This window comes from Ursus americanus, chromosome 30, assembly GCF_024610735.1.
Source record: "Ursus americanus isolate L20-20 chromosome 30, mUrsAme1.1.p, whole genome shotgun sequence".
NCBI lineage: Eukaryota > Metazoa > Chordata > Mammalia > Carnivora > Ursidae > Ursus > Ursus americanus.
In genome coordinates this window covers 20583999-20610945 of record NC_142156.1, presented here as the reverse complement: position 1 = coordinate 20610945, position 26947 = coordinate 20583999, and the positions used below count along the sequence as shown (strand labels likewise).

At 56.6% G+C, this 26947-nt stretch overlaps 1 protein-coding gene across 3 annotated transcripts; it reads left to right on the top strand.

The window, feature by feature from the left end:
• DHX37 (DEAH-box helicase 37) lies at positions 1 to 26792 on the top strand. Of its 3 annotated transcripts, XM_045779045.2 has the most exons (27): positions 1 to 208; positions 1384 to 1553; positions 3798 to 3910; positions 5334 to 5664; positions 8645 to 8793; positions 9906 to 9998; positions 11424 to 11520; positions 12375 to 12488; positions 12672 to 12773; positions 13032 to 13146; positions 14632 to 14727; positions 15181 to 15260; positions 16017 to 16161; positions 16736 to 16812; positions 17177 to 17409; positions 18543 to 18654; positions 20092 to 20198; positions 20339 to 20527; positions 21385 to 21509; positions 21595 to 21711; positions 22957 to 23129; positions 23907 to 24021; positions 24169 to 24306; positions 24508 to 24602; positions 24698 to 24771; positions 26041 to 26138; positions 26295 to 26792. In XM_045779045.2, the coding sequence occupies exons 1-27, from the start codon at positions 103 to 105 to the stop codon at positions 26378 to 26380; spliced, it is 3450 nt and encodes a 1149-aa protein (XP_045635001.1). In that variant the 5' UTR covers positions 1 to 102; the 3' UTR covers positions 26381 to 26792. The 3 variants fall into 3 exon arrangements, with proteins under 3 accessions (XP_045635001.1, XP_087713557.1, XP_045635010.1); XM_087857431.1 differs by lacking the exons at positions 26041 to 26138; positions 26295 to 26792 and adding an exon at positions 25379 to 26027; XM_045779054.2 differs by lacking the exons at positions 24508 to 24602; positions 24698 to 24771; positions 26041 to 26138; positions 26295 to 26792 and having other exon boundaries at positions 23907 to 24068.
• The last annotated feature ends 155 nt before the right edge of the window (positions 26793 to 26947 follow it).

The window sequence follows — 26947 nt, the reverse complement described above, 5'->3', positions numbered from 1 at the left end:
AAGTCTTGCGGCCTAAGACAGGGGTCTGGGTTCCCACGTGGGCTGGGCTTCGGGGTGAGCGACTGTCGCGGCCCCGCCGGAACCCGGCCAGTACCCGGAGCCATGGGGAAGCTGCGCCGGCGCTACAACGTCAAGGGGCGCCTGCAGGCGACCCCCGGCCCCTCGAAGGGCCCCCCGGAGCCGCCCCCCGTGCGGCTGGAACTAGAGGGTAAGGCGGCCCGGGCTGGCCTGCGCCCTGCCTCCGCGGCTCTGGGGCGGGGGGGTGTCCTCAGATGATCCAAAGAGGGGGACACAGTGACAGTCTAGTTGTAACGGTGAATTTGAGACAATCCCGAGGCTTTCTCCCTTATGGAGCCTGGCCCTAGTTTTTTAAAGTTTTATTTAAGTCCTCTCCACGACCAGTGTGGGGCCCGAACTCAGAGATCTAGAGTCCCCCGTTCTTCTGACTGAGCCAGCCAGGAGCCCCCAGCCCTAGTTTAGTAGCATGGGGAATGTGGGCAAGGAAATAAAGTAATCCCATCTATTTCTTTGGCTTCTGTTATAATCTTGCCAGCGACCCCTAAATACGTTTTTTAGCCCAGACAGCTCCGGGCTGCTTGACATTTCTGCTCAGACTCCCTGTTAGCAGGAGCGCCCACCGTGTGCCAGGATTTATTGTAGGAGATGTAACAGAAGGGGAGGGTTTCTTTGTTTTGTTTTGTTTTGATCTGTGCCCTGCTGAGCTGATGCTCGTGGGAGGAGACAGACATCCTCTCCTACACTTTGTGACACAAAGACGGACAAAGCCAGAGGAGCTGGTGGGAGTCAGACGCTGCCCACAGGGAGCAGTGAAAGAGGGAGCTGTAGTCTTAGAGGGCAGGCAGAACAGGTGCTCCCAAGGGGCTGCCGCAGGTTGAGCTGGATTGAGATGTAGATTGTGTACTTTCGAACTATGACATTGAAAAGTAGATAACGGCACAGACTCAATACCTAGTGCTTTGCAGAGGCTTCAGGGAACATTGTAGTAGTATTATGGAAATAGTTTTGACCTCACCTCTGCTGAAAGAGGGACCACGTTCTGAGGGGAGCGCTCTTGGCAGCATGTACCCTCCCTCCTGGCACCCCACTCCCTCTCCCCTGACCACTAGGATGGAGGGGCCCTGGGTCACCACGGAGTCTAACGCATGGTGGGTGCTGGGCAGACAAGTTGAGGGAACAGTGATGGGCCTGCACCCCCATTCCTGTGTGGGCATTCAGGGGGGCTCACACGTAGGGCAGGGTGCCCATGAGAGGCACCACGGAGTCACCCCAGAGAACATGGCATTAATGTTGACTCTGGCATACTGCAAGCCTCTGTGGTCTCTGGTCCCTGGGCTGGGGGTTCAGGTAAGTGTGTCTTTTCAGACAAAGACACGTTGAAAGGAGTCGATGCAAGCAATGCACTCGTTTTGCCGGGAAAGAAGAAAAAGAAGCCCAAAGCCCCTCCCCCGTCGAAGAAGGAGAAGAAGCCTCTGACCAAGAAAGAGCGGAAAATGCTGCAGAAAATCTTAGAACAGAAGGAGAAAAAGAGCCAGGTATGCCTGTTCTGTCAGGGTCTGCACATAGTTCCCCAGACTGGGGAGAGGCGGGGTCTGTGTCCCCCAACTTGATCTTTGCTGCATGAATGTCCGGCCAAACTTTCCCGAATTAGCTTCATGCTTTGTGTCTGCACAATCCTATATAGTACTCATTAGGCACGTGTGGCTAGCATGGTTGAGGAATTGAATTTTTTATGTGATTTAATTTTAATTTAAATTCGAATGGCCACTGTGGCTAGCAGCCCCCATACCTGAGAGAGCTCCAGAGCCTTCAGACCCTCCAGGAGCCTGCCGATGAGTCTGTGTCAGTCTGGACGTGCCCGGGTTTGTTGAGGCCGGATGTTTGTTAACTGGGAAGTCAGCCTGTCAGCATGCTCCTCTTTTCTTTTTATGTCCCACTCATTCTGTGTCACTTATTTTTTTGACTTTATTCTGGAGAATTTCAACCTTTCTCCCTTCATACTTTCTTAAGGAACACATTTTATAATGGGAAATTCAAGCATCTACAGAAATGGAGAGCTTCGTACACTAAACTCACGTGTACCTGTCACCAGCACCAGCAGCTGTCAACCCCCCATCCCCTGGTCATCTCCACAGGGTCTACTTTCCCACCTCCCCGGTCAGAGCCCGGGTAGCATAAATCTGTATTTGGGTCCGGGGGGTGCTGAAACAGAGGACCACAAACTGGGCGGTTCACGACAACAGAGATGCATTGTGTTGTAGTTCTGGCAGACAGGAGTGTGAAATCAAGGTGTGGGGCAGGGTCCTGCTCCCTGTTGTCCAGCTTGGGGTGGCCCCAGGCGTTCTTGGCCTGTGGCCACGTCCCTCCAGTCTTGGCCCCTGTTTTCACATGGCTGTCCCCTCTCTGTATGTCTTATAAGAACACTTGTCTTGGGATTTAGGACCCACTTGAGTAACGCAGGATCGCATCCCGAGATCTTTGACTTAATTACATCTGAAGAGGCCCTTTTTCCAAATAAGATCACATTCTAGGACATGGCATATATTGGGCAGGTGGGGACGACACCATTCAACCCCCTCTGCATAATATTTTCTCCATATATATTTCCAGTTGTATCTCTAATACAGGGACCATTTAAGATAACCACAAGACCATTAGTACATCTAAATTTTTTAAAAATATCAAATATCAAAAAAAAAAACCCCAGATATCCAGTAAATGGTTAAATTTCCAATTATTTCATAAATGCTCCCCTACCCCACCTCATGTTTTTTCCCCTTGTCATTTATTTGTTGAAGGAAGTTAGGTTGGTTGCCTGTAGAGTTTCCCACAGTCTGCATTTTTAAAACTTCATCTCTGTGGTAAAGTTAAACACATCCCCTTGCCCTTCCAAATTTCCTGGAAATGGTATTTGGATCTGGGGCAGTGATGTGCAACCAGGACAGTTTTGCCCCAGAGGACTTCTGGCCACATCTGGAGACACCCCGTGGAGGCGTGGAGGCGTGAGACGCCGCCACATGGCTAATAGCACACAGAACAGCAGAATGTTCTCTGGCCCACAATGCCTACAGCGCAGAGACCAAGGAACCCCAGTCCAGAGACTTCACGGGATTCCCATTTGCCTTTCTGTCGAGGTCACCACCCAGGGTCCCTTGTTTGCAGCCCTGACACTCAGGCCCTGGGGCCCTTAGCAGAGGGAGGCTCACTTTCCCCCGACGGTATCCTTTTAAAACCCTGCACTGTACTTTTTCCCACCATCTGTACATGGTTTTTCCTTTTATTGATTGCAAAATACATAGACGGAAGCACGTACAGAAGTGCGTATACAGAGTTTCAAGAGTAATAAAACTGAATCGCTCACGAGGGGAAGGAGGCCAGCTGTCCCTGCCCCACGGGCTGCTCTCTTGAAGGCTGCGTGGGGACCCCTGGCCAGCGCATGAGAGCCTCCCCTCCCCGTGAGACAGCCGGGGAGCGCCGCATTGCACACACAGGCCCTGCTTTATTCGGTGTCCCTCGGATGGGCATCTGGATGGTGCGTAATCTCTCCTGACACGCAGTGATGCAGAGACAGCCTGATTCATCCTGCGCCAGCCTCTGGCCGGGGGTAGAAACCCCCCCGGCTCACGGGGAGGCAAGACCGCTGCACAGCACTTGTAATGTGACCTTTGGGTTAAAAAGACGAGTTGTTAACGAGGCCGAAATCTGACGTAGAGTCTTGCTTCCTTTCTGACGAGAGGGTCGTCCTGCCAGATGTCTAACACACTTGTTTCCTTCCCCAGCGAGCAGAGATGCTGCAGAAATTGAGTCAAGTCCAGATTTCAGAAGCCGAGCTGAGACTGTTTTACACCGCGTCCAAGCTGGGCACTGGGGACCGCATGTACCACACCAGAGAGTGAGTGCGCCGGCCTCTCTGGGGCCAGCCCCTCCTGTCAGTGCCGGGGGGAGGGGGGGCCTCCGCGGGATTGAGCGTTAGGAGATCAGACATGCACAGTGGCCCTCGAGCTAACCTGCCTGCGGCGGGTAGAGCCCCCGATGCTGCCACAACCCCGGCGACACACAGGGCTGCAGAGTTTCTCAGTACAGCCACGTCGGGGTTTCCTGCAACACAGAGCCCTGCAGTACAGATTTCCAGCTCTGGCACACACGAGGAGGCTGGCATTTGCTTTCAGGCAGTCAGGGATTAGGTTTGGCTCATTAGCAAGTTTTGTTTGGTTTATATCGTGTCACAAAGACATTCAGGTTTTTTGCCAGTGTGTTCATTCAGGCTTCCGGGGCAGCCGTAACAAAACCCATGCCCTAAATCAAGGGAAATGTATTCTCGTGGTTCTGAAGGCCAGAACCCTGGCCATCAGGGGGTCAGCAGCGTTGGGCCCTCCCGGAAACTGGAGAATCTGTTCTTGCCTCTCTCCCGGCTTCTGGAGGTCTCCACCAGTCCTGGGCATTCCGCCTTGCCAACATGACACTGAAGTTGGTGTGTCTCCACGTCTTCCGTGGTCTTCTCCTGTCTGTGTCTACGTCTCTGTTTTCTCTCCTTGTGAGGACACCAGGCATTGGATTCAGGGCCCACCCTGATCCAGGATGCCCTCATTTTACTTTAATTACATCTGCAAAGACCCTATTTCCAAAAAGGTCAGGTTCTGAGTCCCTGGACGTAAATTCTGGGGAGGCACTGTTCAACCCCATACAACAAACATTCAAGAAATGGGAGATGTCCCATTAAAATCAGGTTCCCACCTGGTCTTGAGCCACACTAGCTGGCATTCCCGCAGGGCAGCCGAGCCTTAGATGGAGCCCATGTGCCCCTCCTACCCTAGACCCGCCATGCACTGCTGTCTTACTCTTGGCCTTCTCCCTTAAGCATTGTGCATTTATGGCTGCTGTGAGTGCAAACTATGTCCCAGGCTCTCCTCTAGGCCCTGAGGGTAGAGGAGTACACAAGATTAAAATAATAAGTAAAATAATAAGTAAGCTTCCCTTAAGAAGCTTACATTGTAATGGTAGAGAGATGGGCAGTAATCAAATGAATATGTCTATCTCTAGTGCTGGCAGGCACTAGGCAGAAAATAAAGCAGGGAAAGAGGGTAGAGGGAGATGGGAGGACTCAGAACAGTCTCCCTGTTTGGTGACATTTGAGTCAAGTAAGGGAGAATAGAATGTATATGCAGGCAGCAGGAATAGCAAGTGCAAAGGCCCTGAGGTGGGAAAAGGTGTGGCCTGTGAATCCTGACTTCTGTGGGGTATATAGCAACAGAACTGCATCAGGTTGACCAGCGTATTGTAGGGCTTTCATACCTGACTTTTCGCTGTCCCGGCAGGAAGTCTGACAAGATCGAAGCCCAGGGGCAGGAGAAGATCAGCAGCCTCAGCGGGGCTCACCGGAAGCGCTATCGCCAGGAATTGGAAGAGGAGGACTCTGAGTCTTCAGTGGAGTCTGAATCCAATGAGGCCCCTGCCTCTGAGCCGGTGCAGGCTGGTGCAGGGGTGCTGCCAGCTGCACCAGGGGCTGGGCCTGGGAGCCCAGGGCCCAGTAGCCAACACTCTCTGGCCGGGACTACCTCGGCACCTCCAGGGGTGGCCTCCACCCTGGCCAGGCCCCCAGCGAAGCCTTCCGTCTTCATCCCTGTGAACCGCACCCCTGAAATGCAGGTTTGCTGCTCTGGTGTTTGTGATAAGCGCTCAGGCTAGCAGAGTGAGGGGGCTGAGAATGTGGAGGGGGGCATCCCTGTGATACGAGCAGGTTGCGTCATCTCCTGTGCCCCAGCAGCCTCGCCTGGAACGGGAACAGCCGTACCTGCCTGGTAGGGATGTCATGGAGACAGACACGCAGGGACATATGTGCATACAGCAGGCCCAGCACGGGCTCAGGGCTGTTGGTGTGGGTGTCAGCTGCTTCTGCCACCACCTGGTCACCATCACCTTCGGCCTCTGACCGTGGGTCCTGGTCCAGGCGGCTACTCAGCCAGACAAGAGCATGGGCTGTGGGTTCCGTTGACCTGAAGTGGACAGCTAGTTTCACCACTTTCTAGCCCCATTCCTGGGCCTCCCTCTCTTCGTCTGCAGAACGGGGGGTGTGGGGGCACTCCACCTCCGTGCCTGAGTGTGTGCTGTGGGCCAGGCCCCGGAAGTGCAATGATCTGTAGCCTCCGGCTGTCAGCCCAGCAGGGGACACAGACAGTGACCCCACACTGTTGTGACTGGGGACAAGAGCCACGTTGGAAAGGATCAGGGCCATGAAGGAGAGAACAGGAGGGCTGGGAAGCGATCTAGGGCAAGCACTAAGCCCAGCGGGAGCCGAGGAGAGGGGCTGTCCCACACTTAGAACTGCCGAGCTGAGTCCCTGAGGCAGGAGGCCGCCTGGGCCGAGATGGGCTGTTTCAGACCGCAGATTGTATTGTGGAAACTGGTGGGATGTGACCGGCTCCTTTTTTTTTTTTTTTTTTTTTTTAATGGAAAAAAAAAGAACAGAAGATAGCAGTGCAGTGTTCTAGGTAAGAATAAGTAGTACTTATTCTACTTATTGAAACGGTGGTTTCAGTTACAGGTACGGTTATGTGCTTACATATAGCTAGGGCAAGCTGACTGATTTTTTGAGAGTGCGTACAAGCAGGGATGAGGCAGAGAGGGGGAGAGAGGATCTTTTTAAAGGATTTTATTTATTTAGAGAGAGAGCACGCACACACAAGCTGGGGGAGGAGCAGAGGGAGAATCCCAAGCAGACTCCCTACTGAGTGCAGAGCCCCACGTGCGGGGCCTGATCCCAGGACCCCGAGATCATGACCTAAGTTGAAACCATGAGTCAGACGCTGAACTGACTGAGCCACCCAGGCACCCCTAGATTTCCTTCCAGGTGCTGTCAGAGCCCAGCACCGTCTGATGGCTGGTGGTGGTGTGGGATTCTGCTCCACCACCAGGTGGCCCTGCTGCCCCATCCTGGCTTCATCCCGTCTCTTCTCTCTGCTTTTTCCACGTACATATTCCCAAGCCATTTATTACTTAGGTTTACCTGGTTTTACAAACGGCATCATGTCATTTTTCTCCCTGCATTTTGCTTTTTTGTTAGTTTTATGTTTCTGAGATCTATTTATCCACGTCGATGCATGTAGCTGAAGTTCATTTGTTTGGGGGGTTATTTTTCCCCCTGCTGTGTAGTGTTCCAGTGCATGAAGAGAGCACAGTTCAAGTATTTGCTTACAAGTATTCCTTACACGTGCAAAATTTTCCCTTGGGCAGTGTTTGCACACTGAAGGTCACAGCCGTCATTGGTCATGAGATGACCAGCACTTTTTGTTTTTGAAGCAATCAGAATAGAATAGAAATAGAATAGAATGTCTTTGAATTAGCATGTGAGCATGCTTCACAGAAGGAGGGTAAGCAGTGGTTCATAAAACTCCTTCAGCGTATGCTACAGTTGACCCTTGAACAACAGGGGTTGGGGCACTGACTCCCCATGCGGTCAGAATCCCACATGCAGCTTTGACTTCCCCATAAACTTAACTACAACTAGCCAACTGTTGACCAGAAGCCTTATCAATAACATGAAACAGTCAATTAATACTTATTTTGTGTGGTATATGTATTACATAATGTATTTTTATAATAAGCTAGAAAAGAGATGTTATTAAGGAAGTCCTAAGAAAAAACACATCTATAGTCCTGTATTTTTTTTTTTCCTAAAGTAAGCTCTATGCCCAACGTGGGGCTCGAACTTATGACCCTGAGATCAAGCGTCAGATGCACTACTGACTGAGCCAGCCAGGTGCCCCTAGTCCTGTACTTTCTTTATAGGGAAAGTATCCGTGCATAAGGAAGCAGACCTGCACAGTTCAGCCCACGTTGTGTTGTTCAGGGGTCAACTTTATGTGCGTGTGTATGTGTATGTGTGTGCATAAATGTGTACTGAGTCATCATATAAAATGTGCTCTCTGTGTGGGTTGTGGGAAGAAGGGTTTGAAAGTCACTGCTCTGGGGGCACCTGGCTGGCTCGGTCGGCTAAGCATACGACTCTTGGTTTCGTCATCTCAGGGTTGTGGGATCTGGAATCAAGCTCCGCACTCAGCAGGAAGTCTGCTTGTCCCTTTCCCTCTGTTCCCCCTCCCTAATGCAGGCGCTCACTCACGCAGTCTCTTTCTCTCTCACATAAGTAAATTAAATCTTTAAAAAAAGAAAGAAAGAAAGAAAGTCACTGCTCCGGAGTACATGTCTGGGGGAACAATTGCCAGGTCACACATCCTCGACTTGGACAAAATTAGCACCAGGTTATTTACTGGAATGATCATATCTGACCCCATCCACCCCGCTCCCCGCAACAGCCGAGACTGCCGTGTCGCACAGCGGCCCCTCTGCCCAGCCAGGCTGTCCCCGAGAATATCCGCTCTGACACAGAAGGACCCCGCCCATGTGTCTGTCTCCTGCGGGCTATGCTCCGTCCCTCTCCTCAGCAGTCAGGGGTTCACCTGTTCTCGTGGCGCGATGTCATTGACTTGCTAGGAAGGCTCACGGCATCCACGCGCCCACGGGCACCTTTACGGAAACCACGTCACCCCTGATAGTCTTGCTGATCCCCTCTGCCGTTCTGCAGAGGACTCCCCCGCCCATTTCCGGAGCACTGACTTCTCTCTTTCGCCAGGAAGAACGGCTGAAGCTCCCAATTCTCGCTGAAGAACAAGTGATCATGGAGGCGGTGGCCGAGCACCCCATCGTCATCGTGTGTGGTGAGACCGGCAGCGGGAAGACCACACAGGTGCCGCAGTTTCTCTACGAAGCAGGCTACAGCAGGTGGGGGCGGGCCGCAGGGTCGTCCGCACGTCCCTCGGGTGTCAGTGGAGGTGCAATCCCCAGACGTTATTCTGAACATGAGCCCCCACGGAGCTGATCCTGGCTCTGCCATCTATATGCAGTGCGGCTTGGGCAAGCTGCTTAACCTCTCTGGGCCTCAGTGTCCTCGGCTGTGAGATAAGGACAGCCGTGGCACCAAGCTCACAGGTTATGTAGACAGAGTGAAGGAATTCGTGTAAAATGCTTAGCTTACTACATTCCCTCATGTTGCCTCCTGTTGGCACTTTTGACCCACGTGTGTGTCATGGGTCCCCAAGACCACCCCAGTGTCATGGGTTTGCTGGGAAGGCTCACGGGACCCGGCCTGTAGCTGTACACATGAGTGTGATTGATTAGAGCAAAAGAGCACAGAACACAGCCGGCAGAGGGGAGAGGCACATAGGGTGCAGTCTGGGGGATCCAGGCACAGGCTTCCAGAGCCCTCTCCCGGGAGAGTCACACGGAAGCAGCAGGTTGTGACAACACGTGTAAGGAGTTGTCACCAGGGGAGCCCAGTAGAGATGGAGCACCCAGGGTATTTGTTGGGGTCACCTCGGCACCCTCTGCCTAGTACCTCCCCGAGCCCAGATGCCCAGAAGGAAAGCAGGTGGTCCAGCATGAGCCACATTGTGCAAACAGTCCGGGCACAGGACCGGGACCCGGAGTTCAGATCCCAGACGCCAGCCACCAGCAGCCCAGTACACAGACCTTTCTAAGGAGAGCAGCATGGGCCTGCTGCGTTAACTTTTCTGCACAGCCTAGAACCCCGGCCCCTGTCCCCTTGGTAGGTTCTTGTCTGGGGGAGCACATGCCCTGCTGGCTGAGGGCCAGCTCCACCCGGGCCCTGTTCCGGCAGCGGATGCGTGGTTTCTGTTGGGCTGTGACTGCCAGAGCGTCTGTGTGCCCACTGGCGGGCTGATCCCTTCTGTTCAGCGGTGCCTTGTCTGGTGCATGTCCCATCACCCCTGGAGAGGGCCGCTCCTCACCCTACCCCTGACACGGCACCGCGTGTGACTTTGGGACGGACAAGTGGGCCCGAGCACCACTGATGTGTTGTGCTCTCCCTCCCCCAGTGACAACAGCATCATCGGCATCACGGAGCCCCGCCGCGTGGCTGCTGTGGCCATGTCCCAGCGGGTGGCCAAGGAGATGAATCTGTCACAGAGGTGAGGGCTCTGCCTTCTGGAGAAGGGCTGAGGGTGGTCCTCTGGCCGTGCTCGTGGGCCTGTCCGTCCCGAGGGTGCTGGTTGGGGGGGTGGCCTCCGCATGTGAGCACAAGGGTCTCCTCGTGCAAGAAAGCTTCCCACACTCTGGACAGCACGACCTTCCTGGGGAGGAGGCCACGGAGCAAGGACGAGGCAGCCAGGCCCTCGCACTCGCTTCCCGCACAGCGCACTGTGGACCCTTGCAGGGGTTTGGGGCAGGCAGTGCAGCGGGCGGCCGGATGCGCCAGGCAGTGGTTAGTGCTCGGCGCCGGGGAGGTCCTTGAGGCAAGCTTCCCGGGCACAGACCCTTTGCGGGCAGTAAGGCTGTAGGACGTGTTTGGAAAACAGAACAACGCAAGTATGGCACTTGCTTGAGGAAGGCCCAGGGCCGTGTTTGGGATGCGCATGTCTGGGCCCCAGCCTAGACTGTGGTATTCAGGTTCGAAGGGGTAGCATGTCCCACGTGGTCTAAAATTGAAAAAGCACAGAAGATCAGAGTTCCCTTCACGTGCCTTGTTATTGACTGTTCACGGAGCAGCGCCTGCTGTGTACCCGGCCCCTCCCGGGACTGGCCTGCGAGTGCGGGAGGCTTCTTCGGTTTGCCTGGTGTGGGGGTGAGGTGCCCCCAGCATGTTTCCTGTGGATCCTTCTAGACGGTTGTAGGCACAGACAAGCACCTGTGTGCATCTCTCTGTATTTCTTCCTATCTGACTTTTACAGAGATGGTTCCTACTGCCCACACTCTCATGTCTTTCCTGTCGCACTGAATGGTATATACTGGAAATAACAATACGTACAAAGCTGGCCTTTATTCTCATCCTTTTTAACTTTTTATTGTGGACATTTTAAGCATGGACAGAAGTAGAAAGACTAGTGAATGAGCCCCCACGGACCCAAAACCCAGTTTCAGTGATCGTCAAGTCATGGCCATTGTTGTTTGACCTGCGGCCCCTGCCCCCACCCCCCAGGAGTTTAGAAGCCAGTGCTGGCCGCAGAGTTCATCCCCAAGGTTGCACTGTGTGGGACTACAAGATCAAGACTGTATTTTATTTTTTAGGGTAAGGCCCCTTTAAAGCATTTGTAATGCCCTTACCCTAACTAAAACTGGAGGAACTCTGGAGTGTCCTCGTGTCTGTACTCTCTTCTAAAAGGTTTTCAGAGTTGGTTGTTCGAATTGCGCTGCGGCCGAGGTCCCGAGGGGTTGGTTGGCGTATCTTCCAGAGCGCTCTGACGGCCTCTGCATCAGCGACGGAGCGCGGGCCGGGCGGCATCTGTGCCTTGCTAGGGGAGCTGCTGGGCTAGGCCTCCGCTGTCCGCCTTGGTGTGGCCATGTGGCTGCAGCTGGTTTGGGCCTTGCTCGCCCTGAGCTGGAGCCTGTCTCTGCAGGGTTGTCTCCTACCAGATCCGATACGAAGGAAACGTGACCGAAGAGACCAGAATCAAGTTCATGACGGATGGCGTGTTGCTTAAGGAAATCCAGAAGGTTGGTCACTCGTCTCACAGAGCAAGGCCGATGGGCATGGGGTGGGGAGTTCGCATGTCACGCTGGAGGTGAGCAGTTGGCCTGCCGACTGCCGGCAAAGCATTACATGGCACGGTACTGCTGTGTGACCTTGGGCAAGTTACCTACCCTCTCTCAGCCTCAGCTTCTTGATCTGCAAGCCTGTACTTCCCTCATATAATTGTTTTGAAGCAGAAGTTTTATGACGCACGAAGGCATCTTAGCATAACACCTAGCAGGTGCTCCTTACATGTGAACTCATGTTACTGTGATTTGGGTTACAGACTTCGTGCCTCAGCCACATGGGCAAGGACTTCTGGGGAGAGCAGAGGTGACACCTGCCTCCTGCCAGGATGCCAGCCGGGGTCGCCTGGGAAGGTGGCCGTGAATGCAGCTCCAATGTGCTTGAGTACGGCTGCTTTTGGTGTGGCATACGCTGTCCGATTGCCCTCGGTCCTGCCTGCCACCTCCTCGTTTCTGTTTCCTGCCTGCCCTCCCTGCCCTACAGGCGTCTGGATTTGGTAGCTTGACTGTAATGCATGGTAGCTGCCCTTCCTCCAGCAATTTCTCTGCCAGGCCCTGGGCCGTGCACTTTACAGGTAGTGATTGTCGTGGACACTTCACTGTGACCCCATGAGGTGGGTCCTGTTGCCCCATCTTACAGGTGGAGAAGCGAGCACAGGGAGGTGAAGTAACTTGCCTGAGGTTACAGACCAGGTGCTCCCGGATCCATGCCAGCTGGGACAGGGGCTCCTTGAGGGGGAGTTTTGGGGTGTGAGTGACCTTGGGGTGGCTCGGGCCTGGGCTGGCAGGCCTCACACGCTGCCCCGCCCCAGGACTTCCTGCTGCTGAGATACAAGGTGGTGCTCATCGACGAAGCCCACGAGAGGAGCGTGTACACGGACATCCTCATTGGCCTCCTGTCCCGCATCGTGTCGCTCCGGGCGAAGGTAGAACCCCCGGGCCCACGCCCACCTGCTGCTCTGAGACAGTGTCCCGAGAACAGGAGCCCCTAGGCCCAGTGCCAGGGCTGTGGCTGTCCGCATGACAGCCCCTGTGTGACTGCACCCCATTGAAATCTAGCCTCGTGAGCTGCTACCCTGCCCTCCGTCACCGAGTCTGTTGTCCCACAGAGGCACCTGCCGCTGAAGCTGCTCATTATGTCGGCCACGCTGCGGGTGGAGGACTTCACCCAGAACCAGCGGCTCTTCCCCCAGCCGCCCCCGGTCGTCAAGGTAGCGCCCGGGCCAGAGCCTCGGGCCGGCGGGGGGAGCAGGTCGGCATTGACAGACGCCGGGTGGGAGGAGGCTGAGTGCTGGGGGGGCCCTCTCTGCTGGTGGAGGCCCCACTCTGGGGAGTGAGTACTGGGAGGCGTCAGGGAGCTGCTCGCTCTGAACTAAGAGCTCCGAGGTCGGATAGGTCAGGGAGGGGGGCACCACCCTGCGTCGGAGGCTCAGCACGCGGCCCCAGTACCTCCTTGGGATGCGTCCCAGGTGGAGTCCAGGCAGTTCCCGGTGACGGTGCACTTCAACAAGCGGACCCCGCTAGAAGACTATAGTGGCGAGTGCTTCCGGAAGGTCTGCAAGATCCACCGCATGCTGCCGGCAGGTGAGGCCCTGGGGACCAGGAAGGCCGGACCTCCCCTCCGAACTCCAGTGTGCAGGCTCGGGGCTCCTGGCCTCCTGGTCGCTGTTCTCTCCCCGTGTGGCGCCCTTTCCCCGGGCTTCACCTCCCGCCACCGGCTCTTCCCTGGTGGTGGGCTGTCCGTAAGGGAAGCTTTGCATTCTAACTGTTGGTAAGTGTGCAGTGCGGTGGCATTTCGTGTGCTTGTAGCACAGGCAGGCCTCGTTTCTGTGCTTCACCGGCCTCCACAGACACTGCGTTTTGTTTTACAAACTGAAGGTTTATGGGCAACTTTGAGTCAAGCAAGTTTGTCCGTCCCGTTTTTCCAACAGCATTAGCTCACTTTATGTGTCTGTCCCATCCTTGTAATTCTCGCGGTACTTCAAACTTCTTCATTATTACGTTTGTTACAGTGATCTGTGGTCAGTGATGGCGACTCGCTGGAAGCTCGGATGATGGTAGCAGTTTTAGTAATAAGGTATTTTTAGTTAAGGTATAGGAGGTGGTTTTTATTTTTTATTTACTTATTTATTTATTTTTATGACTTTATTTATTTATTTGACAGAGAGAGAGACAGCCAGCGAGAGAGGGAACACAAGCAGGGGGAGTGGGAGAGGAAGAAGCAGGCTCCCAGCAGAGCAGGGAGCCCGATGCGGGGCTCGATCCCAGAACCCTGGGATCACGCCCTGAGCCGAAGGCAAACGCTTAACGACTGAGCCACCCAGGCGACCCAGGAGTTGGTTTTTAGACACACTGCCATTACACTCTTCACAGATTACAGCGTAGCATCCACGTGGGTTTCATAGGCACCAGGACAGCGGACAGTTCGTGTGACGCGCTGTCCTGGGGTGGTCTGGAAGCAGACCTGTGTCCCTGAGGTGTGCGTGTGCTGTGCAGCCATCCCCGCCATCCCTCTGCGGAGCATCTTCGTCACCACCGGCAGAAACCCCGTCCCCGCTAAATGCGAACTCTCCAGCCCCCTCCCGCGGCCCCCACTGTTCCACTTTCTGTCTCTCCACCCATCCTGGGTGTCCTGTGCGGACGGACCCAGGCGATATGTAGGCCTCTGCCTGGCGTCTGTCCCGGAGCGTCTCGTCTTGGAGGTTCATCCGTGTGGTGGCGGGTGTCCGCGCTTCACTCCTGTTTGTGGGGAGACCACGTTCTGCTGTGTGGATGGACCACATCCGGTTTATCCGTTAGCCAGTTCACGGACGCTGCCATGAGCATCCGCGTGTGGCTCTGGCTTGCGTCCCTCTTTCCCGGTCTTCTGCGCTTATGCCCAGGAGTCGAGCAGCCAGGTCGTGCAGGAGCTCTGTCCAGCTGCCCGTCGCACGGCCTCCACCTGCTCGTCTGCTTCTCGGCGCTGCTGTGCCCGGCGCTTCCTCTCGCCCAGCCGTCGGCAGGTGGTGCTTAAGTAGGTGTCTGCTCCGTGAGTGCACCGATAGCGGAGGGGTCTCGCTCTTTCCGCAGGCGGCATCCTGGTGTTCCTGACGGGGCAGGCGGAGGTGCACGCGCTGTGCCGCAGGCTAAGGAGAGCCTTCCCGCACACCAGACGCAGGCCCCCAGGTAACCCGGCAGCGCTTGGCCCGAGATCCGGCGGGTTGTCAGCCTTGGCCTCGGAGCCTCCCTGTGTGAGAGCCGGCACCTTTGCCTGCCCCCCAGCTGCCCCGTTCCCCAAGGAATGGCCAGCAGTGGGCCCCTGGGGGGCTCAGTCGGTTAAGCATCTACCTTCAGCTCGGGTCTTGATCCCGGAGTCCTGGGATCGAGCCCCATATTGGGCTCCCTGCTCAGTGGGAAGCCTGCTTCTCCCTCTGTCCCTCCCCCTTGTTCATGTGCACACGCATGCGTGCTTGGTCTCTCCCTCTCTCTTTCTCGCAAATAAAATCTTTTAAAAAGGAGAAAAAAAAGAAAGAACTGGCCAGCAGTATAGCGACCTTACTCTGGACAGTGAAGAACACAGTCTTTTTAGCCTGGTTCTGGCCTCAGGGTATCTTCCTCCTCCATCTGTTCCTCTTGCAGAAAAAGATCAAGAAGATTCAGTAGAGGAAATGCGGAAGTTTAAGAAGTCGAGGACAAGGGCGAAGAAGGCCCAGGCAGCGGTATGGAGAGGACTGTGTGGTAGGGGGCAGCTCAGGGCTCTGAAGCTGCCTTGTTTCTGTGGTGGCCAACGGCCCCATGTAGTTGTGTAGAGCCAAATTTAATTAAAATGAAATAGAATTAATTAAAATTCAGTTCCTCAGTCACATCAGACACATTTCAGGGGCTCAGTAGCCAGCTACCTGGGGCTACTGGTGAGCGTATTGGGCAGCATGGGTCTAGACCATCCCTGCCATGGAAGGGAGCTCTGATGGATGGTGCTGCTCCAGAGGCTGCAGGGTGGGCTGTGATTTGAAATATTTAAGGTTCCCTGTACTGTGGGCCAGGATGAAGCTTCTGGAAGGCCGGCCCTGAGCACCTGAGCAGGCCCTGTGAGGATCTCTGGGAGGGCAGGCAGAACAAGGGCTGGTGTTGGGTCCCTGGTGTTGGCTGCAGAACTGGGGAGGGGGATGCTCTCCCCAGGTGTCCCCACATTGTTGTCATGGATCCCTGGGTAACAGCATCATCATTTGGAAGTCACTAATCCCCCTGCCGCATTTAGGACCCGCCAGGTGGCACTCTGAGTGCCCGTCCAATGTCGACTCAGTCCTCACAGCAGGCCTGTGACCCTGTGAGATAAGTCCTGTGGTTATCCCTAGTGTTAGGGCAGGGACGGTAGCCAGAGCTGCCTGAGGCCTCGTGCTTGAACACGCTTGTCTTTCCTGCCTGTGACCAGTGTTTTCCTGCAGTCTGTGATTCTGACGTCTTGTCTGCCGTAGACATTGCCCCAGATCAGTTTGGACAACTACTCGGTGCTGCCAGCCGGCGAAGCCGACGAGGACAGGGAGGCAGAGATGGACGAGGAAGAGGAGGCCCTGGGCTCCGACCTTGACTTGGACTTGGGGGACGAGGGAACAGATGGAGGTGTGGCCTGGGCAGGGCCCTTGCTTATGCTCCTTCAGTCATTCATTCAGCAGGTGTCTGTTGAGCGCCTGCTGTGTACCAGGTCCCACTGTTAGGCCCAGACTTCTTTGTCTCACACCTCAAGAGAGCTGGGCTTTCTGTTGCTCTGTGCCTGCTGTTTGCTGAGCTCTTTCAACTCTCTGGCAGGGTAGACCCTCGGATATCTGTAGTGTTGATTGTAATGGGGGTGCTCGGCTTTGCTGGGTAAACACAGGCCTCAGGGCTGGCTTGGAGGGCTGCCAGTTCCAGGGCCCCCATTTGGAGATGGGTCCCAGGCCACATGGGTTCTCCCGAGGGCGTCCGGCAGGCGGTAAGACTGGTGGCCAGACTTCCAAGAAGGAGATTGTACAGCGAGGCGGGCATTCCCCACCTGGATCAGGATCATGGAGCTTCTCAGACTCTGACCCAGACTGCTCGCCCACTATGCTTGTGCAGAGGGTAGAGGCCCCTGGCAACAGGCAGCACTGGTTGGGGGGCTCTGGGCAGCCTGCCTAGGGCGTTCGGGGGTGCCAGCGGGCCTCTGCTTTCCCTGCAGGTGAGCAGCCAGACGCCTCGCTCCCCCTCCACGTGCTCCCACTCTACTCTTTGCTGGCCCCAGAGAAGCAAGCGCAGGTAACGTGTGGGGCCTGGGTGGATGCTTGGTTGGGGGCACCTAAGGGCATCAAGAGAAGGGCGGGGCAGGCCCTGGGTTGTCCTCGTCATCTGTGGCTTGATCAGTACCCCCAGTTTTAAAGGGTGTTGGGATCTCTTTGGAGAAAAGGAACGCTTCCCTGCAGTTATGCTCAGGAGCACTGTGGCCTGAGGGAACCAGAGTGCTTGTCACCCTCGCCACTTCTGGGGTCCAACCCAGCCTGGCTGATTCCTCTGTGATCAAGAGAAATTTCCTGGCTCCCCTACCCCACCCCCCGCATCTGTCCCACAAATCCTTTCTTGATTCTGGTGGTATTTTACTGCTTTCCCTCCCCCACTATCCCAGGTCTTCCAGCCTCCCCCAGAGGGGACACGGCTGTGTGTTGTGGCCACCAACGTGGCCGAGACATCCCTCACCATCCCGGGCATCAAGTACGTGGTGGACTGTGGGAAGGTCAAGAAGCGACACTATGACCGTGTCACCGGTGTGTCGTCCTTCCGAGTCTCCTGGGTGTCACAGGCCTCAGCCGATCAGCGGGCGGGCCGAGCGGGTCGGACGGAGCCAGGCCACTGCTACAGGTGGGCTTCCCTGGGCCTGTCCAGTGACATTGGGGGTCACTGTGCAGCAGCGAGTGCTGTCCCACTGGAGACGGTCCTCGGGAGGCTCTGCGGGGCCTCGTTGGCCCTCAGACACTTGTGTTCTTTCTTTAATCTGACCCCGAAATACTTACTTTTAGCGGCTTTGTTTTTGTTTTATTTTGGGACAGCTTCATGGTGGTGAAGTGTCGCCATTTTGAAGCCTGCATTTCTGGGGAATTTAGTGTTCTCGGGGGTGTGCAGCATCACCACAGCCCGTTCCCGATGTTCTCATCACCCCGAAAGAGGCCCGCACCCCACCTTCCTGTCCCCACTCTTGGACGTGTGTCTCCGTCTCCCTGGGTCTGTCCCTGGGAAGGGGTTGCTGGGTCACGTGGCCACTCTGCCGCACGCTGTGTCCCACAGCGGCTGCACTGTGGCGCTCCCACCAGCAGCGCACAAAGGTTTTCCCTGATTGCCCCATGTTCTCACTGACACCTGTTACTTTTCCATTTTTTTAAAACCGGAAGTGTGCTGTGGTGGCGCGCCGCGGTCCTGGTTTGCATGTCCCCGGTGCCTGATGACCCTGCGCGTCTTTTCCTGTGCTTCTCGGCCATTTGTCTGTGTTCTTTGGAGAGATGCTTTTTCAGATCTCTTGCTTATATTTTGATGGGGTTGTTTGTCTTTTATTGTTGAGCTGCAGGAGTTCTTTTCTTAACGCAGGTCTTAGATCTGCATCAGAGGTGCCATTGGCAAGTATTTTCTCCCAGTCTGTGTCCTGTTACTAATTTTTGATAGCTTTATTGCTGGTTTTGTTGATATTGTTTTAAATTATGAAAAAAGGAAATTGAGAAATCGTGCATAAAAACCTAGTGAGAAGTGACAGTGCTTACTGTTTGCCAGGGACTGCGCACCAGGCGCCACACTCCATCCCCCACATGGCGGCTGGAACATCCGTCCCACCCTCGGGGTGCACCTGCTGCCGAACCCATTGCGGGAGGTGAACACGAGGCAGGGGGAGGGTATGCACCGTGTCAGTGGCCCAGTGGAGATCCAGTGCCAGGTAGCTTGCCTGAGTTCCCCTTTTATTTATTTATAAAATAATTCTGTTATCGTTGGTGCCTCCCCTGGCCCAGGCTCTATTCCTCTGCGGTTTTCAGTGACTTTGAGCAGTTTCCTCCTCCTGAAATGGCCCGGAGGCCGGTTGAAGACTTGATCCTTCAGATGAAAGCACTCAACATTGAGAAGGTCAGTGGCGGCCCCAGCCCTGGCCCCCCGCACCCCACTGAGCTCCCAGCGCACTGTGTCTGCATAGGCTCCCCACATACACACACCGCTTGGGCCAGCTCCCGAGACCCAGGGAGGCCCGGAGCTGAGCCCAGCAGTGCCAGCCCAGCTGCCTGGTGCTCTCCTGCGGGATGCCGCATCAGCACATGCCCCTGGGGCCTCCCACCTCCCGAGACCCCCCTGCTTCCCCAGGGCTGCACCCTTCCAACACCCAGAGGGTCTGCCCACAGCACAGAGGGCTGTCATCCTGGGGCGCACAGAATGTTCTGGTGACACAATCTTCTGTCTGGCAACAGGAACATTCTCACACTGCCCCTGTCCAAGGGTCCCCCGCCTTTCTGCTGCTCCAGGGGTGCTGGTGTAGGCAGAGAGACACCCTGGGCCCATTACTAGTCATTCCCATTCCTTCCTTCCCAACCCCAAAGTCTCTATGGCTTTGTCTGTTTTGGACACTTCATATAAATGGAATCATTCCTATAAATGTCCTCAGGGGTCACCTCCACTGTGGCATGTGTCAGTACTTCAGTCCTTTCCGGCTGAGTCATGCTCCATCGTGGGGCCGGGCCACGTTCTGTCTAGCCATTCATCTGTCACTGGATGCCTGTGTTGTCTCCATCTCTGGCCGTTAGGGACAGAGCAGCTGTGAACACAGGCGTATGCAGATTTACCAGAACACTTGTTTTGAGTCGGTCACCGTTTCTCAGGTGCCACCGTCCCTGAGCCCGGTCCCTCCACCCCCTCACCATGTTGTCATGCGGGCACGTTTGCGCTTGTCTCCATGCTCACTCCCTGGTAGTCTGGGGCCCTTCTGGCTGAGGCAGAGCCTTTGTCATGTGCTTTCTTGATCTCTGTGGCCAAGAACAGCCCCTGGTACACATTGGGCGCTCAATACGTGCTTTCTTTTTTTTTTTTTTTTTTTTTTTAATTAACAAAGGGGTTTTTATTTTATTTATTTATTTATTTTAAAGATTTTATTTATTTATTTAACAGAGATAGAGATAGCCAGCGAGAGAGGGAACACAGCAGGGGGAGTGGGAGAGGAAGAAGCAGGCTCATAGTGGAGGAGCCTGATGTGGGGCTCGATCCCATAACACTGGGATCACGCCCTGAGCCGAAGGCAGACGCTTAACCGCTGTGCCACCCAGGCGCCCCCTCAATACGTGCTTTCTAGTGCGTGGATCGTGTGAGTAAAGGAAGGCAGGGGACATTTGGGGATCTCCTGGCTCACAGACATGGAAAGTGCCCAGGGCTCCTTTCTGAGTGTCCACTGGTGTGAGTGGTCTCAGGACAGGTGCAGGAGTGCCGTCCTCCTGCCAGGCCTGCTGTGCTGCCCCTTGCGGTCACTGTGCTTGCTTCTCTGTGTTCATGGCTGCCCCCACCACGTGTCCCCCTGTCCAGGTCATCAACTTCCCTTTTCCAACCCCTCCGTCCGTGGAGGCCCTCATTGCCGCTGAGGAGCTGTTAGTCGCGCTGGGTGCCCTGCAGGCACCCCAGAAAACAGAGAGGTAGGTAGGGTGGGTGTGGGGGCAGCAGAGAGCCCAGTTCCCAGCCTATTCTCGGCCCTCTCCCTCCTGAGCTGCCCTGAGCACCAGGGCCGCTTGGCCACGACGCCCCCCCCCCACCACCACACACCTCTATCCTCCAGCATGAAGCAGCTGCAGAGGTCCCGGCTGAGCTGTCCCATCACGGCGCTGGGCAGGACCATGGCCACATTCCCCGTGGCGCCCCGCTACGCCAAGATGCTGGCACTGAGCAGGCAACACGGCTGCCTGCCCTATGCCATCACCATCGTGGCCGCCATGACAGTCCGCGAGCTGTTCGAGGAGCTAGACAGGTGGGCACCGGGGGGCCTGTTCAGGCTGGAGGCGGAGGGGGGTGCTGCCCTGTGTTGAGTGGTGACTGGGAGCCCGGCCTGAGCTGGACGGGTGGGCACCGGGGGGCCTGCTCAGGCCGGAGGCGGAGAGGGGAGCTGCCCTGTGTTGAGTGGTGACCGGGAGCCTGGCCTCCGGGGGGACTCACTGGCGCGTTCGGTGGCCTCGTGCTAGTGCTCGTCCTGCCTGAGCCCAGCAGCGTTGCAGTCCCTGCAGAGCTCTGTCTTCGCTTCCGGAGCAGCCCTGAGCGTGTAATGGCTAAGAGCCCGGGGTCTGGGTCAGACCACCTGGGTTCAGATCTCCCTCTGCCACTGCGTGCTGTGTGGCTTCGGGGAGGTGACTTCACCTCTCTGTGCCTCATATTTCCCACTTGGAAAATGGGGGTGAGACGCTAATAGTAATGGAGTTGTTGTCAGGGTTAAAGTAGTTAACACGAGCAAAGGGCTCCCAACCGTGCCTGACGCATACCTTAACCCAGGTGTCAGCTCTTTACAGGTTGGGGAGCCGTGACAGTAAGTCACTTATCCGGGCCATGCGCGGTGGATGTAGCGGCAGCGTTCAGGGTTTTTGTCACCACTTGTAAGTGGCGCAGTCACGTGTGATGTTATCCGTCTGTTGGATTATCTCTTTGTTATCAGTCTCTAGGTGTGGAGTGGTTGGCCTAGGAAACACGCACGTTTTTAATTTCCTGGGCTGCAGGCGGTGAATTTTAGCCCTAGACCTTAACCCTGTTAGTGGCTTCCCCAGACATTTTCTCTGCCCCCGCTGCCCCAAGGGAGGCCAGGCCAGTAGCCCAGGTGGTGTATGTGTGTGTTTGCAGACCTGCGGCCAGTGACGAGGAGCTCTCCAGGCTGAAGGACAGGCGGGCCCGGGTGGCCCAGATGAAGAGGATCTGGGCGGGGCAAGGGGCCGCTCGCAAACTCGGAGACATCATGGTGCTGCTGGGTGCGTGCCTGGTTGGCGTGGAGGGGTAGCGGGGGTCAGGCAGGCCGGGCGCGGGGCAGCAAGCGAGCGCACCCGTCATCCACAGGTGCTGTGGGAGCCTGCGAGTACTCTGGCTGCTCCCCCCAGTTCTGCGAGGCCAACGGGCTTCGGTACAAGGCCATGATGGAGATCCGGCGCCTGCGGGGCCAGCTGACCACTGCAGGTACCGTCCCCCCACGCCAGCCTCTGGGGCCTCCCCCGGTCCCCCCATCTCGGGCAGCACCTGGCAGAGAACGTGACTGTTTTTTAACGATTAAAGTTGTTTTGAGCGGCGTTAACCATGTCCCATTAATTCCCATTATCCACGGATTCCACATTTGCAAGTTCACCTGCTCACTGAGATTTATTTGTAACCCAAACCAGTACTGACCACTTCTTGGACGTGTGCGCCAACAGAGGGGGCAGTGTGCACACTCTCTCCCATGAGGCTGTTCCTCGGTCTCCCTTTTCCTTAATAATACCCCTCTTCGTTACCCTCTGTCCCCAGGACAGGCCTGGCCCTGCCGCTTGCCACATCTTCCCAGCAGCCCCGGGGCCCCATGGTCTCATCCTGGGGTTCCCCCCCCTTGCACCCAGTGGAGGCCCCCTTTTGGGAGTCAGGGAGCAGCTGGCAGTGCAGTCCCCCACTTTCTGCCCCTGGGCTGAGCTGGTGGAGACCAGACCTGTGTGAAACCATGCTGGGGCCAGGTGTGGGAGGCTGCTGGGCTTCTGCCTTCTGTCCTTGGACCTACTTCCTTCCTTTTTCTTTCCTTTTTTCTCTTTCTTTACATTAAACAGCATATGTTTTGCCAAAGGTTTTGTAGAAAAGGCGGAGGTTTAAATAGCAAATCTCGGCACAGAAACAGTCTTCCTTCCTGGTCCTGAGCCTCTTGTTCTCCCTCCTGTGTTCCCTTCCAAGCTGCAGGGCCCAAAGCCCCCATCTCCACCTTCCTCCCCTTCTAAGGTGTCCCCACAGCTTCAGATCCTCCCCCCCCCCCCCCCCCCGCAGAGGGTGAGGGCTCGCCCGATCTCAGGCCTGCTTCAGCAGGAGTTCCAGAGGAGACGGTCTCGCCCTGCTGTGCACACTCGGGGATGACCCGCTCCTCAGGTCCCTTCCGGGCACACGTGCTCCTGCACTCAGGCCAAGGGGGAAGTCACGTGCAGGCCCAGAGGGTCTCCCTTAGCAGCTCACTCTGCTGCCCGCTAAGGAATTGGGTGTTTGTCCTAAGGAAGAGAAGGACGTGGGTTTAGGGCAGGCAGCTAGCGGTGCCCTGCTATGGGCTTTGCCTTGCCCGGCAGCCTCAGTGGAGAGGAGCCAAAGGGAGCAGACAACCACGTCTGGAGCTCCACAATGGTGTGAGACCTTCCAGAAGGTCCGGGCAGAGGCAGCCCCCAGCCTCACCATTCTCACACCTGGCTTTCCCTGCAGTTAATACCGTGTGCCCCGAGGCCGGGCTCTTCGTGGACCCCAAGATGCAGCCGCCGTCCGAGAGCCAGGTGACCTACCTGCGGCAGATCGTGGTGGCCGGCCTGGGTGACCACCTGGCCCGCAGGGTCCAGAGTGAGGACCTGCTGGACGACAAGTGGAAGAATGCCTACAAGGTTGGCCCCGGGGGCGTGCGGGTGCGCAGGCCGGTCGCTGTGCCGGGCTCCCCGCCACCCTGCCCTCCCCATCTGTCTGGCGTCCTGCCAGCCTGGACACTCAGCCGACCTGGCGAGGGGCTGCTGGGGGCCCCCTCCTCCTGACACATGAGTCCCTGCAGCCTCTGGGAAAGTCCCCACCAAGGATCAGGGCAGTGTATGCGACAGGGTCACATCTTCCTTTGGGCCTTAGCTTTGCCCCGAACTTTATTTTTGTAACTGCTTTTTTGAGAGGGAATTCCCCATTTTAAGGTGTGCAGTTCAGTGGTTTTCCATCTCCACAGAACTGTGTGGCCACAGCCACAGTCGGCTTCAGAGCGTCTTCATCGTCCCCCAAAAGACGCCACGCCCATTAGCAGTGGCTCCCCGTTTTCTGCTCACCTCCCCACCGCGTGAATTTGCTCTCTGTCTCTGTGGGTTTGCCTGTTCTGGACATTTCACGTTAGCGGTTTGTGTGTTGCTTCTCTCACGTGGTGCCCCGTCATCCAGATTCGTCCCTGTGGCAGCCTGGGTCAGCACGGTGGCCACGGGGTCAGTGCTGCTCCGCACACAGATACGCCCGACGTGCATGCCCGACGTGCATATCCGCGTGCAGAGGCCCACGCGGCCACGGTGGCGGCTGACCGACCACACGCTCTCCTGCCCTTCGGGCTGACTGTAAAATGGAATTCACGTGGGTTGATGTCACTGGTGTTTGCGCCTCTCCTAGACTCATTCTCACTCTCCATCTCTCTGCAGACCCCTCTCCTTGATGACCCTGTCTTCATCCACCCCAGTTCCGTCCTTTTCAAAGAGCTCCCTGAGTTTGTGGTCTACCAGGAAATTGTGGAGACCACCAAGATGTACATGAAAGGTAGCCAGGCTGGTGGCTGGCCCCTCGCCTGACCCGCTGCGGCTCCGGTGAGCTGTGTCGCTGGGACCCTGTGGGAGGAGAACCTGGCACCCCTCCCGCACAGCGGTGTCCGCTGCGACCCCCGGCCCTTCTCTTCCCGGCTCCCAGGTGTTTCGGCCGTGGAGGTCCAGTGGATCCCGGTCCTGCTGCCTTCTTCCTGCCAGTTTGACAAGCCCCTGGAGGAGCCGCCCCCCGCCTACTGCCCGGAGAAGGGGCGGGTACTGTGTCACCGGGCCAGTGTGTTCTGTGAGTTGGGTCGACTTCCTGCCAGCCTCAGGCACCAGCAGACACATGGCCTCACACCACGTGCCCTGGAAATGCAGGTCACGGGCCGTGTCACCTCAGGCCTTCTGCCTCTTTGCTGGGTGGGACGTGGGGCTCAGGGACGGGATTAGGATCCTGTGGGGACCCATCCCAGTCCTTCGCTCATGGGCTGTTGCCCTCCAGATCGTGTCGGCTGGCCGCTCCCTGCGGTGCAGGTGGATTTTCCAGAGGGCATTGACTGTTACAAGCACTTTGCCCGGGTTCTGCTGGAAGGACAGGTAGGTAGCCCAGTGGCTCCCCCGGCCCCTTGCCTGGTGCCTTGGGCAGAAGGTGAAGCCAGGACCCCTCACCCAGTCCTGTGGTCTCTCCTCAGGTCTTCCACAAGCTGGCCTCCTACCGGGGCTGTTTGCTGTCCAGCCCTAGCACAATGCTGAAGACGTGGGCCAGGTAGAGGCTTCCCCGGGAGCATCAGAGTGGCAGGTGGTGGGGAAGGGGGCCCGTATTAGTGCCCTGGAGCGGCCATAACAAATTACCACCAACCAAGGGGCTTAAAACACCAGAAATTTATCTCGCACAGCCCTGGAGGCCAGAACTTGGAAGTCAGGGTGTCAGCAGGGCTGTGCTGCCTCTGCACGCTCGAGGGAGGACCCTTCCTGCCTCTTGCAGCTCCTGGTGCATCCGGGCATTCCTTGGCTTGTGACCACATCCCTCCGATGCCTGCTTCTGTGTTCACGTGGCTGTGCCTCCCTGTCTCTGGGTTTTCTCTTTTTATAAAGACACCAGTCCCTGGATGTAGGGCTCACCCCCCCCAATCCAGTGTGAGCTCCTGTTAAGTAATTACATTCACAAAGACCCTCTTTCTAAATAAGGTCACTTTTGAGGTTTTGGGGAGACCCTAGTCAGCCCATTTTGAGCTCCAGGTGTCAGCAGAAGGCATCCCGCACACAGGCCCTGGGGCTGCCTGCCAGCTGAGCACAGACCCGCCCTCCCCATCCCAACAACCTTCTGCTTATCCCCGCTCCTCCCTTTTGCTTTCTTTCTGCTCATGGCCCAGCTCCAAGAAGACACCTCCCCCTTCCTAAGGCTGGCCTCCTAGATGGTGCAGGGGGCTTGACACAGAGGAAGCAGGCAGGTGTGCACATGCACCAGCATTCCCTGGGACTCGGGGTGGGGGCATGGGCCAGGTGCCCCCTGCCGGTCAAGTCATTCACCCAGCAGACAGCGTGAGCACCTGCTGTGTGCCAGGCATGTTCTCGTGCTAGGATGCGGGCACAGCGCCATCCCCATGGAAGCTAACACCAGAGAGAACATAACTAGGACAGATGGCATGTGGGGACTGGGCTACAAAGGGACAGAGCAGGACATCCAGTGGAGTAGTGTCGGTCAGGGGAGTCTGTCCGAGCAGATGGGGAGGGGGTAAGGCTGTGAGCAGAAATGTGGAGGAAGGTTCTCGGTGGGATGAGCAGCGTGTACAGTAGCGGCCTGGGTGGGAGTACTCAAGGACCATGAGGAAAGCTGCAGTGGCAGATCAGAGGCCGCAAAGATTCAAGTGTAAAAGTAGATGAGGTTGAAGGGGTGATAGAGTCTAGATCCTTCTCCTTAGCCAACACCCCCAGCGTGACAGAGGCTAGGTAAGGCTGGCCTGGCAGTGGTACCCGCCCCTTCCCACAGCTTCAGGGCACAGTGATGCCCTACAACCTGCGTCCCCACCTGCAGGCTGCAGCCCAGGACAGAGAGTCTCCTGAGAGCCCTTGTCGCTGAGCAAGCCAACTGCCGAGAGGCCTTGCTGGCTGCTTGGAAGAAAAACCCCAAATGTGAGTTTCACCAGGGCAGGTGCCCCGTGGCCAGGGGGTTGCAAGTGGACAAGATGGGACCCGCCGAGGCAGCCGAGGGTTGGTGGGAGGATCTGCCCTGCAGCGGGCAGCCGGGTCCAGAGCCACTCTGACTGCCCTCCCTCCTGCCCCCTGCAGACCTACTGGCTGAGTACTGCCAGTGGCTCCCTGAGGCCATGCACACCGACGTCGAGAAAGCCTGGCCCCCCACCTCTGACCACTGACCTGAGGCCTGGTTGCAAGGCTGGGGACTGGTCTGGGGAACCAAGGGCGCTGGCGGTGGCCAGTTTCCAGCCTGGTCACCCTGGTCTGTGGACTCCTCCTGGGAGGCGGGTCAAGCCCCTGGAAACCCTCGCTCATCTTGGATACAAGACCTCTGGACATAACTTGCTGCTGCCCTGGGCAGTCTGACCCCGGGGGGCTTTTTTATAGCTATTTATTACGTGGCAGAGAATGTTTTTACTTCACATGTCGCTCTGGGGACTATATTAGTCCCTCGCAGAGCAGGGCTGGAGGGCGAAGCGGAGGCCAGCCGGAGGGTGCCCACGGGCCCTTCCTCTGCATCCCCTCCCCAGCAGGGGTGGTGCTCCCTTGCCACGCATGTCGCTGTTAATAAATCTCAGCTATCAGAACAACTGTGTGCGTGTCTAACAGATCTCTGAGTGGCTGTGGTCTGGGGGACAGCCTCCCCCCAACACACACACACACACACACACACACACACACACATAGGGAAACTGGCCTGGGTGGGTGCTCACCCAGCTATCCGCTGTGCCTGTAGGGCTTGATTC

Bases quoted from the DNA above. Each gene is read 5' to 3' on its own strand.
- DHX37 (XM_045779045.2), top strand. From the start codon at position 103: ATGGGGAAGCTGCGCCGGCGCTACAACGTCAAGGGGCGCCTGCAGGCG. The intron at 13,147-14,631 runs GTGAGGCCCTGG...CTCTTTCCGCAG, and splicing joins CCACCGCATGCTGCCGGCAG to GCGGCATCCTGGTGTTCCTG. The intron at 16,813-17,176 runs GTAACGTGTGGG...CCACTATCCCAG, and splicing joins CCCCAGAGAAGCAAGCGCAG to GTCTTCCAGCCTCCCCCAGA.